General features: G+C 48.4%; 1 protein-coding gene across 5 annotated transcripts in view; it reads right to left on the bottom strand.

The window, feature by feature from the left end:
- Positions 1–13,949, bottom strand: part of DNAH9 (dynein axonemal heavy chain 9) — a 1,014,643-nt gene that overhangs the window by 578,065 nt on the left and 422,629 nt on the right. For all 5 annotated transcript variants that reach the window (XM_063960955.1, XM_063960958.1, XM_063960957.1 and 2 more), the window contains exons 22-29: positions 9,268–9,398; positions 8,118–8,244; positions 7,545–7,685; positions 7,021–7,146; positions 1,611–1,850; positions 1,140–1,300; positions 445–601; positions 250–354 (exon numbers count right to left, since the gene is read on the bottom strand). In XM_063960955.1, coding sequence (XP_063817025.1) covers positions 250–354; positions 445–601; positions 1,140–1,300; positions 1,611–1,850; positions 7,021–7,146; positions 7,545–7,685; positions 8,118–8,244; positions 9,268–9,398 — 1,188 coding nt within the window. The remainder of the gene's footprint in view (positions 1–249; positions 355–444; positions 602–1,139; positions 1,301–1,610; positions 1,851–7,020; positions 7,147–7,544; positions 7,686–8,117; positions 8,245–9,267; positions 9,399–13,949) is intronic.

Here is a 13,949-nt window from a genome sequence, read left to right as displayed (position 1 = left end):
TTAGCTTGCGGTAAAAGTTGAATGATATATGGAAATAGACTAGCTGTATATGTTTATGCAGTACACTTTTTACATTTTTACTATGTTTCCTCTGAATGTGCATTATATACATTCTTTTTTTTTTTTATTAATAAACAAAAGATTGCAAAAAACAGGAGGAAATTTATCTTAACATTATAACTAGGGAGGCCTAGACATCATTGCCTCCTATAACGTATCTCACAATGCACAGTCAAAGAATTCCCTTACCTGTACAGCAACTACAGATAACACCTCCACAGAGATTCGATTGAATTCATCAAAGCACCCCCAGGCTCCTGTCTGAGAGAGACCTTTGTAGATGCTCCCACAGGACTGAAAAATAAAATGAAATATTGTATTATTTGAGATCTGAAGAGGAGACACCTCTCATTATCCATAGGGTAATGTGCCTAGACCCCTTGCCTTGTAGTCCATTTGCTCAGAGCAGTTGAAGACATAAACCATGATACCAAGAGCTCGGCCCAAATCCTTGGTGGTTTCAGTCTTTCCAGTACCAGCTGGTCCAGCGGGGGCTCCACTCATGGTTAGATGAAGGGATTGGGTCAGCGTAATATAACATCTATGGTGTACAAGGTACAGGATGAATACATTGTTTTCATTATTCAATCACATACAGTACATACAGAACATAAATGGATATTCAAGTGAAACATTTTTTTTTTTTATTAAGAATACACGTTTTATAGTTGTGCTTCTGAATCTATGATCTACTACCCAGTAAATAGGAGAAAGTGTTCTATCACTTCATGTAGCCACTGTGCTATTCAGTTGCAGTTTGTCATCAATATTTCACACTATTACAGCTAAAAGAGCAGCATTGGGCTGCAACACATTAGTAAATTCAAATTTGCAAAGAAAAGTTGTAAGAGCATAATAAATCACCTCCAATACATAAACTTATGAAGCCTGTTGCTAAGTCGGAACGCAGTGGTGATGTTGGATGCAGTGAAGCGTTTCTGCTGCACATGCATCTAAATTACACTGTGTATGCATCCATATTACATGCTTACAGAGTCGCAATTGCAATTAAGGCGCATGGGAGATGCATAATCTGTTGATGCTTTGTAAGTAGAACACAACATCACTCTTCTCCCTACCTATCTGTCAGAGGAGTGATAACCAGTCGGGGAGTATTGCCAAGATATTCATAAGAATAAAGGAACTGGGCATCACAGATGTTGGCAAAGCAATGCTTCTTGTCATCGTCCCACCGGTGCCTGAGCTGTGACAGCCACACAAAGGCCTGAGCATTGTCAACCTGTAAAACAAGGACAGTCAGGCAAGTTAATGACAATTAACTGTAGATGGCACAATATTCTCTGTAAGACATCACTGGCTGACCTCACCACATAACTCCTTACTGTGTAAAACAACATATGATTCCCTGGTTGCATAAGTGTGTTTTTCATTCAATGGATCATCCCATATCTCACTGTTCATCATATCTTGATCTTATTGTATTCTTTCAAGGATTCACTGACAGGCTACATTTTATACCCCCTCAATTATTACCTACTATAGGCAGATATTAGAGAAAAAAGGGGGTAAAGATCCATTAGTGGACTGACCTTTTGTGCAATTATTTTAGAGACCACGTCACGGGCGTGTACATCAATGGTGCAGATAGTCATAATTTTTTGTCTGTCCCCAGAAGACAACTGGCCAATCAGCATGGTGATGAGTGTGTTCAGCTGGCTGACCTGCTTCTTGTAATACTCTTTCATGGCGTTCTCATAGCCTTCCTCCAGCCGGGCAAAGGAGATACCAACCTCTGTGGTCCACCAAATCTGTGTGCAAGAGAGAGCAACCTGGACAGCAGGGAGGTCTCATCAGTTTTACAAGCAATTAAGGAGACATGGTAGCATAGCTAAAGCCCCTCTTCCACGGGTGCAAAATACCCACCAAAATACTGCATTTTACCAGTGATACCCAGGGCCGGCGCTACCATTAGGCAGCTTTAGGCAGCTGCCTATGGGCGCTGGCCACTGGAGGGCGGCAGGCTCCAATTAAATATATTTTACAAAAAAAAATATATATTTTGATAAGTAAGCCCAGACCAGGGGCGGCCGCAGCGAGGGTCTAGCCTGCCACAGCCGTCAGTCACCTCACCGGCCCAGTGTATTGCTTTCCCTGCGGGCCTGCGGCTGCTCCATGTCTCTAACAGAAATAGACGGAGCCGCGCGTAATGAGAGAGCAGGTCAGGAGACGGGCGCCGCCCACACTGACAGCCTAACACGCATCCTGCTAGGCGCCGTCAGCACGAACGTCAGCGCTTGTGTGGCGCCCGTCTCCTGACCTGCTCTCTCATACGCGCGGCTCCGTCTATTTCTGTTAGAGACATGGAGCAGCCGCAGGGAAATCACACTGGCGTAGGTGAGGTGACTGACGGCTGTGGCAGGCTAGACCCTCGCCGCGGCCGCCCCTGGTCTGGGCTTACTTATCAAAATATATATTTTTTTGTGTAAAATATATTTAATTGGAGCATCTGAAAGACAAGAGAAGTCTCTCTATCCCCTCCCTCCCCGCCGCCCCGCGCCTCCCTATCCCCTCCCTGCCGCCCCGCGTCTCCCTATCCTCTCTCTCCCACCCAGCATCTCACTATCCCCTAACTGCCACCCCGCGTCTCGCTATCCCCTCCCTCCCCGCCCCGCGCCTCCCTATCCCCTCCCTGCCGCCCCGCGTCTCCCTATCCTCTCTCTCCCACCCAGCGTCTCACTATCCCCTAACTGCCGCCCCGCGTCTAGCTATCCCCTCCCTCCCTGCCGCCCCGCGCCTCCCTATCTCCTCCCTCCCACCCCGCATCTCCCTATCCCCTCCCTTCCACCCCACGTCTCCCTATCCCCTCCCTCCCTGCCGCCCCGCGTCTCCCTATCCTCTCCCTCCCACCCGCGTCTCACTATCCCCTCACTGCCGCCCCGCGTCTCGCTATCCCCTCCCTCCCACCCCACGTCTCCCTATCCCCTCCCTTCCACCCCGCGTCTCCCTATCCCCTCCCTCCCACCCCACGTCTCCCTATCCCCTCCCTCCCTGCCGCCCCGCGTCTCCCTATCCTCTCCCTCCCACCCGCGTCTCACTATCCCCTCACTGCCGCCCTGCGTCTCGCTATCCCCTCCCTCCCTGCCGCCCCGCGCCTCCCTATCTCCTCCCTCCCACCCCGCATCTCCCTATCCCCTCCCTTCCACCCCGCGTCTCCCTATCCCCTCCCTTCCACCCCGCGTCTCCCTATCCCCTCCCTCCCACCCCACGTCTCCCTATCCCCTCCCTCCCTGCCGCCCCGCGTCTCCCTATCCTCTCCCTCCCACCTGCGTCTCACTATCCCCTCACTGCCGCCCCGCGTCTCGCTATCCCATCCCTCCCTCCCACCCCACGTCTCCCTATCCCCTCCCTCCCACCCCACGTCTCCCTATCCCCTCCCTCCCTGCCGCCCCGCGTCTCCCTATCCTCTCCCTCCCACCCCGCGTCTCACTATCCCCTCACTGCCGCCCCGCGTCTCGCTATCCCCTCCCTCCCTCCCACCCCGCATCTCCCTATCTCCTCCCTCCCTCCCACCCCGCATCTCCCTATCTCCTCCCTCCCACCCCGCATCTCCCTATCCCCTCCCTTCCACCCCGCATCTCCCTATCCCCTCCCTCCCACCCCACGTCTCCCTATCCCCTCCCTCCCTGCCGCCCCGCGTCTCCCTATCCTCTCCCTCCCACCCGCGTCTCACTATCCCCTCACTGCCGCCCCGCGTCTCGCTATCCCCTCCCTCCCTGCCGCCCCGCGCCTCCCTATCTCCTCCCTTCCACCCCGCATCTCCCTATCCCCTCCCTTCCACCCCACGTCTCCCTATCCCCTCACTCCCTGCCGCCCCGCGTCTCCCTATCCTCTCCCTCCCACCCGCGTCTCACTGTCCCCTCACTGCCGCCCCACGTCTCGCTATCCCCTCCCTCCCTCCCTGCCGCCCCGCGCCTCCCTATCTCCTCCCTCCCACCCCGCATCTCCCTATCCCCTTCCTTCCACCCCGCGTCTCCCTATCCCCTCCCTCCCACCCCACGTCTCCCTATCCCCTCCCTCCCTGCCGCCCTGCGTCTCCCTATCCCCTCCCTCCCACTCCACGTCTCCCTATCCCCTCCCTCCCTGCCGCCCCGCACCTCCCGATGTTGGAGCTGCCTACAGCAGCGGCTGCTCCGGAGACAACAGGCAGCGCTGTTACCTCTATTTCCGTGCCCTCAGCATCTCCGGCAGCATCTGCTTCCTCCGGGACTGAGGAACCAGGACCACTAAGGCGAGGGGTGGGGGGAGTTGTGCTTGGTGGCAAGTGTCTGGGCAGCTCACCCCCAGATCACTTGGACTGCAGCTCCCCGCCTTGTGATCTGGGGGTGAGCTGCAGTCCAAGTGATCTGGGGGTGAGCTGCAGTCCAAGTGATCTGGGCAAGATCACTTGGACTGCAGCACACCCCCAGATCACTTGGACGCAGGGACAGGGAAAAATAAATAAAATAAATGTAAAAAAAGTATATATTTATATCACAGCTGCCCGCCTCCCACCGCTGACCAGCGCTCACTTCTGCACGCTGCACCGCCATTGAAAGCTGACCACCGCAGACCACAACTGGCGGTGGTCAGAGGGACATCAACGCCGCAGCGAAGAAGGACAGCTTAGTACCGCCGCATCCCCCGCAGACCATGGGCTCATACGCCACCAACAACCACAGTCCCTTCCGCACCTCCGCTGCACATATCAGGTAATGTTACCCTATGTCCCTGCTGTCACGCTCTCAGTCCCTGCTGTGACTCTTTCAGTCCCTGCTGTCACTCTCTCAGTCCTTGCTGTCACTCTCTCTCCCTGTCCCTGAATTGTGGGTCATACCGTTTGCTATAATGTGAATTTCGTCTCATACCATATGGTAAAATCAGAATTTTGGCTCATACAGTATGCTGTAATGTGAATTTCGGGTCATACCGTGTGCTATAATGTGAATTTCGGCTCATACAGTGTGGTAAAATCTGAAATTTTGGGTCATAGCGTGTTCTGTAACGTGAATTTCGGCTCATACCGTGTGCTGTAATGTGAATTTCGGCTCATACTGTGTAGTAAAATATGAATTTTGGCTCATACTGTGTGCTGTAATGTGAATTTCGGCTCATACCGTGTGCTGTAATGTGAATTTCGGCTCATACCGTGTGCTATAATGTGAATTTCGGCTCATACCGTGTGCTGTAATGTGAATTTCGGCTCATACCGTGTGCTGTAATGTGAATTTCGGCTCATACTGTGTGGTAAAATATGAATTTCGGATCATACGGTGGGCTGTAATGTGAATTTCGGCTCATACGGTGTGCTGTAATATGAATTTCGGCTCATACGGTGTGCTGTAATGTGAATTTCGGCTCATACTGTGTGGTAAAATATGAATTTTGGCTCATACCATGTGCTGTAGTGTGAATTTCGGCTCATTCCGTGTGCTGTAATGTGAATTTCTAGATAGTATAAGAATTTCTAGATAGTATAAGGGGTCCTAATACACTGAAGGACACGCCCCCATTTGAGTGGCCACACCCCCTCTTCCGGAGGCGCGTGCATAATTGCAACCTTCACTTTTCCATACCCCCACTTCAAAATGTCTACTTCGACCACTGTATATGTATGTGTGTGTATATATATATATATATATATATATATAGTATTCATTCTAGCACCCTGCACCTTTCAAAATCCATGCAGTTCCCCTTTCCTGCTTGGGGTGTCACTCTCTGCTCTGGTGTTTCTCAGCACACACAGGTCTGTATCACAGCACTGAGTAACAGATCAGAGTGTGCGGAGAAGCACCACAGCAGAGAGCGACACCCCAGGCAGGAAAGAGGAACTGCACAGTATTTGAAAGGTGCAGGGTGCTAGAATGAACACTATATATATATATATATAGCCAATGACCTCACCGCACGTCACTGCCACAAAGTTCTAGTTACAACCCTGATGCCTATCTATAATACTGTATAAAACTACAGACTGCGGTATTATACTATATATGGATGTGGGGCTGGATGCTTTTTAACTTGTGTGCTTTTAATATAATATTTGTCAGGTTTTCTTTTGCTGTTACTTGGCTGCTTCAGGAGGATCAACATACTGTTAACACAGCCTCTAGATAACGTGATCACTCCACTGTCCAAGCAACAGGGGAAGGGGAGGGTCGGGAGGCCGGGGGGGTGGGGGGGGGGGTGTAGGCAGAAATTTTGCCTAGGGTGCCGAGAAACCTTGCACCGGCCCTGGTGATACCCATATTTCTGGGGGCTCCCTGCACTGTCATCTATATCTCTAGTCTGCACAACCCCCTGTTTTTACCTTCATATCCCGTCTCTGCACCCTAATGTGCCTTCTCTGACAATGTGTAGCATATAAGGATCACATCGGAGCCTGGTAATGGTTGCTCAGTATTCCGACCGCTGGGATTCCGACTGCCGGGATCCCTACAGCTGGGAAACTAACTGCTTCCCGCTGGTTAGACACATTGGGGCAGATGTATTAACCTGGAGAAGACATAAGGAAGTGAAAAACCAGTGATATGTGCAAGGTGATAAACACACCAGCCAATCAAATTCTAGCTGTTAATTTACATATTAGAGCTGATTGGCTGGTGCCTTTATCACCTTGCACATATCACTGGTTTATCACTTCCTTATGCCTTCTCCAGGTTAATACATCTGCCCCATTATTGCATTATTCATTATTTGAAAAAGAGAAGACATGATGGGAAAAGAGTAGAAAACCCCAAGCTGATGTAAACCAATCACATGAGTTTCACATCCGATCCTTGGATGACTTTGTGGGCAGGTATGCCCTCCCGCTGCCAAATCCCCCAAATATCTTAAGGCAAATATTGCAATTTGCCTCCTAGGTTTCCTCCCCTTTTTGAAAATATGTAGAGAAAAGATTAATATAGAATTGGGACAGTGTCCCATGCTCGACACCAGTCGTACAGCCAGAACACATACCTGGGCAGGGTAATCAAACAGCCATTGCTCTCTGGGCTTCTCCTCATATGCTGTGACAGCTTCAGTCATTTCATGTCTAACAGTGTCCCTCATAGTGTCCAGTACACGGTTAAGCCAGGTTTCAACCTAAAAGGACACACTATAAATACCAGATGCTTGTATAGTCTACTGCATTTTACTTGGAGAAAGTCTTTACATCAGTATTATACTCTGTGCTGTTTCTATCTAGGGAGAGGAATGTCCTGTTATGCCATTTACTGAATAGGCTTTGAGAAAGGTTCTGCATCCTGTCAATGAAAAAGACTGTGCTTGGCACTGTCCTTTTGGCCGGAGTTCCTAGAATAAGAATGTACATGTGGCAGTTTAATTTGCAGTACATTTTTTATACTGCCTAACATGAATAATGTGTCCACCACATTCTGCCAAATTATACGTAAGATGTATCACCTGTTTAAGTCAGGATGGATGCTCTGCTGCATTCCCAGAATAAAGTGTTTATACTCCAGGCTTTTGTCCAAACTCACCTGCCCGCTGCAGTCACAGGGCTTATTGAATATCACATATTCATCTTCTTTGCTGTACATGCCAAGACTGGTCTTAGACTCTGCATCTTTGAATTTCATCTTTGCCATATTGTCAAATAATTTGGACAGGTGCCGCATAACCTGTAGAGTGGTATACGGAATTACTGGAACATGCATGCAATTACTTGTGCAAGATAACATGTTAACTATTCTCAGAAAACTACTAAGACAATTACTGAAAAAAAGCAGATGGCACAAAAGATCCAGCGACAGTATTCATATTCATATATCAGACACAACTTACAACTGTCCTAAGTAACTGAAATAGGTGTCTAGTTTCATATCTTATAAATAATTATTAAATGTTTAATGGCAGCAGCTATTTTACCAGATAACCAATTGTCATGAAACTGTGCCACGCGTTCACTGATGACACTGGTTCCGGCTGAATAGATGGGACGCACTGTCATACACACTAGGTCAGCCCATAAAATGGCTGCCTTCACTGGTTACAGAAGAAAGGTGCAAAACAAAAGTTTACAATAAAATAAATAAATAAAAATTTAAACTCACAAGTTGTGGATCAGTCCCATTGGACAGGATATCCAACAGATCAGCTGATGATATGAAGTAAAATCTGGGAAACGCCAGACGTTTGGTGTCTAGGTATTCAGCCAACGCTTTTTCACATAATGATAACCTAAAATAAAATATCAAGTCCATCATTATTATTGTTTTTTTACCAGATTCTGCTGATGAAGAGCAGCCCACACCAAAATGATAGCACCACCACATGTCACTGCAAGCTTGGTGTAAATTTGAACTCATGTGATAACAGTACCTTTGCCCACATCATAACTACATAACATGTCACTTTTAGACTTATTGGCAAATTCCAGAAGTGCCATTCATTTTAAATAGTGGCTTAATTTGTGCCTCCTTCACATATAGGCCAGTCTTATTGAGAACTCTCAATATAGTTTACTGGTGCACTTTTACTTCAGTCTCTGTGGCTTATCTCTTATCCGTAAGTATCCTCAGTGTAGAGAATCCTGAGAAGCATTTTCTCAGTAGTTCCTGGGCGGACTGATGTACAGTAGCTTCCACTTCCTGATAACTGAACCAGCAGTGTCCACTGGGACATTTCTTTTGTACTCTTATTTTTGTACTATTTACAATTTCTGCAACATAGGGATTGAATAATAATGCAATACGTATGAAAATAGAATATCTGTAACATTATAAACTAATTTGTAATTTCAGAGTTTTGAAACAAAATATCAGTTTAGAATGTCCTGGTCAGGGGTTTGTATTGTTTTGTAAGGTGCATAGTAGGAAGGTATTTATACTCACATACATTATATTACCAGTTATTAGGTACTGTATAGATATTATGAATAGTGTTAACCCATACTTGCCTACCTGACCCTCTCCATGAGGGAGAAAATGCTCTGTACCTGGACTTTCCTGGTAATGTATGATTGCCATCACCTGTGGTGAGCTAGTTAATTGATAAGAAAGGTGTTTCACCACAGGTGATCGCAATCATACATTACCAGGAAAGTCCAGGAACAGAGCATTTTCTCCCTCATGGAGAGGGTCAGGTAGGCAAGTATGTGTTAACCCCCCCCCCCCCCCAACCCCCACTCTGATTAGTTTTAACTATGTGGGAACTTAAACCAGGTGAAATGGATATACTGTATTAATACACAGTAGAACTTACCGTCCCTGAATATCTTCCAGTTTATCATATAGTCCTGGCTTATTGGTAGCTTCCACAACATTTGGAGTCCCATTAGCATCATTTGCCAACTCTTTGAAGTCTGTATCAATGCCTTCAAATCTCTTTGAATCCTAGAAGATATTAGAAAGTCTCAATATGTTGGAAGGATGTAAAGTGAACCCCTAAAAATTGCAGGGTACTGCATAAGTACATTCATAAAAAAAATAGATTTTTGTATTTACCTTAAATATTTTTATCTAAATCCATTGGGGGACACTTGTACTTTGAGGCTCATCCTGGAGTTTGGGCACTTTAAATGCTAACACAGGGGGGAATTCAGTTGTTTACACCAGTGCCTGTCAGTGCAGGGCGCCTGACAGTGCAATTCAATTGTTGCTATGTTCGGGCGTGAACAGCTGCCAGTAATGGAATTTCTGTTCGCAGCCTCTGAGGTGGCAAGCAGAAATGTGCAAAAAGTCAGTTGCATGGGTGCCCAAACAGCACTTTTCGCATTGCACCGATTTCTTTAGATAGGTTTAGCTGCTTTATGTGGTTAAAACTGGTGTGTCTGTGTGTGAGATGCAAGATAAAAAATAAAACAAACATTTATTAATAGAGAATTAAGTTATCTCCCTGCGCACTCTGATAGCTGCCAACAAAGGATCCTACCCTTGATGTGTCACCACACACACCTGGCAATATACGACAAACAATTTAGGATGAGACCCTATTGTAGCGCTCGTACACAAAAAAGTCCTCTATTCGTTACCCTATGGGTCAGAGTTCGTAGAAGGTAGTCCATATAAGTATTCAATCTTGATGGTCGATATGCAAAAAGAACAAAATTTATACACAAATATTCAGTTTCAGTCCCTGTAATCACTTCAATCAAAAAATGAAAGTACAGCATAATCGAAGTAAGCATCTGATTATATGAAATCCTAACATGAATGCATGGTGATACATGATTGTTCGTGACATAAAAGTTTTCCAGTGAGGAAAAATAAGAATTTACTCACCGGTAATTCTATTTCTCGTAGTCCGTAGTGGATGCTGGTAACTCCGTAAGGACCATGGGGAATAGCGGGCTCCGAAGGAGACTGGGCACTCTAAGAAAGAATTAGGACTACCTGGTGTGCACTGGCTCCTCCCTCTATGCCCCTCCTCCAGACCTCAGTTAGGGAAACTGTGCCCGGAAGAGCTGACACAATAAGGAAAGGATTTGGAATCCCGGGTAAGACTCATACCAGCCACACCAATCACACCGTACAACTCGTGATACTATACCCAGTGAACAGTATGAACAACAACTGAGCCTCTCGAATAGATGGCTCCAAACAATAACCCTTTAGTTAGGCAATAACTATATACAAGTATTGCAGACAATCCGCACTTGGGATGGGCGCCCAGCATCCACTACGGACTACGAGAAATAGAATTACCGGTGAGTAAATTCTTATTTTCTCTGACGTCCTAGTGGATGCTGGGAACTCCGTAAGGACCATGGGGATTATACCAAAGCTCCCAAACGGGCGGGAGAGTGCGGATGACTCTGCAGCACCGAATGAGCAAACTCAAGGTCCTCCTCAGCCAGGGTATCAAACTTGTAGAATTTTGCAAACGTGTTTGAACCCGACCAAGTAGCAGCTCGGCAAAGTTGTAAAGCCGAGACCCCTCGGGCAGCCGCCCAAGAAGAGCCCACCTTCCTCGTGGAATGGGCTTTTACAGATTTAGGATGCGGCAGTCCAGCCGCCGAATGTGCAAGTTGAATCGTGCTACAGATCCAGCGAGCAATAGTCTGCTTTGAAGCAGGAGCACCCAGCTTGTTGGGTGCATACAGGATAAATAGCGAGTCAGTTTTTCTGACTCTAGCCGTCCTGGAAACATATATTTTCAGGGCCCTGACTACGTCCAGCAACTTGGAATCCTCCAAGTCCCGAGTAGCCGCAGGCACCACAATAGGTTGGTTCACATGAAAAGCTGATACCCAGGGCCGGTGCAAGGTTTCTCGGCACCCTAGGCAAAATTTCTGCCTACACACCCCCCCCCCCCCCCCCCCCCCCCGTCCTCCCGACCCTCCCCTTCCCCTGTTGCTTGGACAGTGGAGTGATCACGTTATCTAGAGGCTGTGTTAACAGTATGTTGATCCTCCTGAAGCAGCCAAGTAACAGCAAAAGAAAACCTGACAAATATTATATTAAAAGCACACAAGTTAAAAAGCATCCAGCCCCACATCCATATATAGTATAATACCGCAGTCTGTAGTTTTATACAGTATTATAGATAGGCATCAGGGTTGTAACTAGAACTTTGTGGCAGTGACGTGCGGTGAGGTCATTGGCTATATATATATATATAGTGTTCATTCTAGCACCCTGCACCTTTCAAATACTGTGCAGTTCCTCTTTCCTGCCTGGGGTGTCGCTCTCTGCTGTGGTGCTTCTCCGCACACTCTGATCTGTTACTCAGTGCTGTGATACAGACCTGTGTGTGCTGAGAAACACCAGAGCAGAGAGTGACACCCCAGGCAGGAAAGGGGAACTGCATGGATTTTGAAAGGTGCAGGGTGCTAGAATGAATACTATATATATATATATATATATATATATATATATATATACACACACATACATATACAGTGGTCGAAGTAGACATTTTGAAGTGGGGGTATGGAAAAGTGAAGGTTGCAATTATGCACGCGCCTCCGGAAGAGGGGGTGTGGCCACTCAAATGGGGGCGTGTCCTTCAGTGTATTAGGACCCCTTATACTATCTAGAAATTCTTATACTATCTAGAAATTCACATTACAGCACACGGAATGAGCCGAAATTCACACTACAGCACATGGTATGAGCCAAAATTCATATTTTACCACACAGTATGAGCCGAAATTCACATTACAGCACACCGTATGAGCCGAAATTCATATTACAGCACACCGTATGAGCCGAAATTCACATTACAGCCCACCGTATGATCCGAAATTCATATTTTACCACACAGTATGAGCCGAAATTCACATTACAGCACACGGTATGAGCCGAAATTCACATTACAGCACACGGTATGAGCCGAAATTCACATTATAGCACACGGTATGAGCCGAAATTCACATTACAGCACACGGTATGAGCCGAAATTCACATTACAGCACACAGTATGAGCCAAAATTCATATTTTACTACACAGTATGAGCCGAAATTCACATTACAGCACACGGTATGAGCCGAAATTCACGTTACAGAACACGCTATGACCCAAAATTTCAGATTTTACCACACTGTATGAGCCGAAATTCACATTATAGCACACGGTATGACCCGAAATTCACATTACAGCATACTGTATGAGCCAAAATTCTGATTTTACCATATGGTATGAGACGAAATTCACATTATAGCAAACGGTATGACCCACAATTCAGGGACAGGGAGAGAGAGTGACAGCAAGGACTGAGAGAGTGACAGCAGGGACTGAAAGAGTCACAGCAGGGACTGAGAGCGTGACAGCAGGGACATAGGGTAACATTACCTGATATGTGCAGCGGAGGTGCGGAAGGGACTGTGGTTGTTGGTGGCGTATGAGCCCATGGTCTGCGGGGGATGCGGCGGTACTAAGCTGTCCTTCTTCGCTGCGGCGTTGATGTCCCTCTGACCACCGCCAGTTGTGGTCTGCGGTGGTCAGCTTTCAATGGCGGTGCAGCGTGCAGAAGTGAGCGCTGGTCAGCGGTGGGAGGCGGGCAGCTGTGATATAAATATATACTTTTTTTACATTTATTTTATTTATTTTTCCCTGTCCCTGCGTCCAAGTGATCTGGGGGTGTGCTGCAGTCCAAGTGATCTTGCCCAGATCACTTGGACTGCAGCTCACCCCCAGATCACTTGGACTGCAGCTCACCCCCAGATCACAAGGCGGGGAGCTGCAGTCCAAGTGATCTGGGGGTGAGCTGCCCAGACACTTGCCACCAAGCACAACTCCCCCCACCCCTCGCCTTAGTGGTCCTGGTTCCTCAGTCCCGGAGGAAGCAGATGCTGCCGGAGATGCTGAGGGCACGGAAATAGAGGTAACAGCGCTGCCTGTTGTCTCCGGAGCTGCCGCTGCTGTAGGCAACTCCAACATCGGGAGGTGTGGGGCGGCAGGGAGGGAGGGGATAGGGAGACGTGGAGTGGGAGGGAGGGGATAGGGAGACGCAGGGCGGCAGGGAGGGAGGGGATAGGGAGACGTGGGGTGGGAGGGAGGGGATAGGGAGACGCGGGGTGGAAGGAAGGGGATAGGGAGATGCGGGGTGGGAGGGAGGAGATAGGGAGGCGCGGGGCGGCAGGGAGGGAGGGAGGGGATAGCGAGACGTGGGGCGGCAGTGAGGGGACAGTGAGACGCGGGTGGGAGGGAGAGGATAGGGAGACGCGGGGCGGCAGGGAGTGAGGGGATAGGGAGACGTGGGGTGGAAGGGAGGGGATAGGGAGATGCGGGGTGGAAGGGAGGAGATAGGGAGGCGCGGGGCGGCAGGGAGGGAGGGGATAGCGAGACGCGGGGCGGCAGTGAGGGGATAGTGAGACGCGGGTGGGAGGGAGAGGATAGGGAGACGCGGGGCGGCAGGGAGGGAGGGGATAGGGAGACGTGGGGTGGGAGGGAGGGGATAGGGAGATGCGGGGTGGAAGGGAGGGGATAGGGAGATGCGGGGT

The sequence above is a fragment of the Pseudophryne corroboree genome, chromosome 3 (assembly GCF_028390025.1).
Source record: "Pseudophryne corroboree isolate aPseCor3 chromosome 3, aPseCor3.hap2, whole genome shotgun sequence".
In the NCBI taxonomy this organism is placed as follows: domain Eukaryota; kingdom Metazoa; phylum Chordata; class Amphibia; order Anura; family Myobatrachidae; genus Pseudophryne; species Pseudophryne corroboree.
Note: the sequence above shows the minus strand (reverse complement) of the source record. Positions and strands in the feature narration are given on the sequence as shown.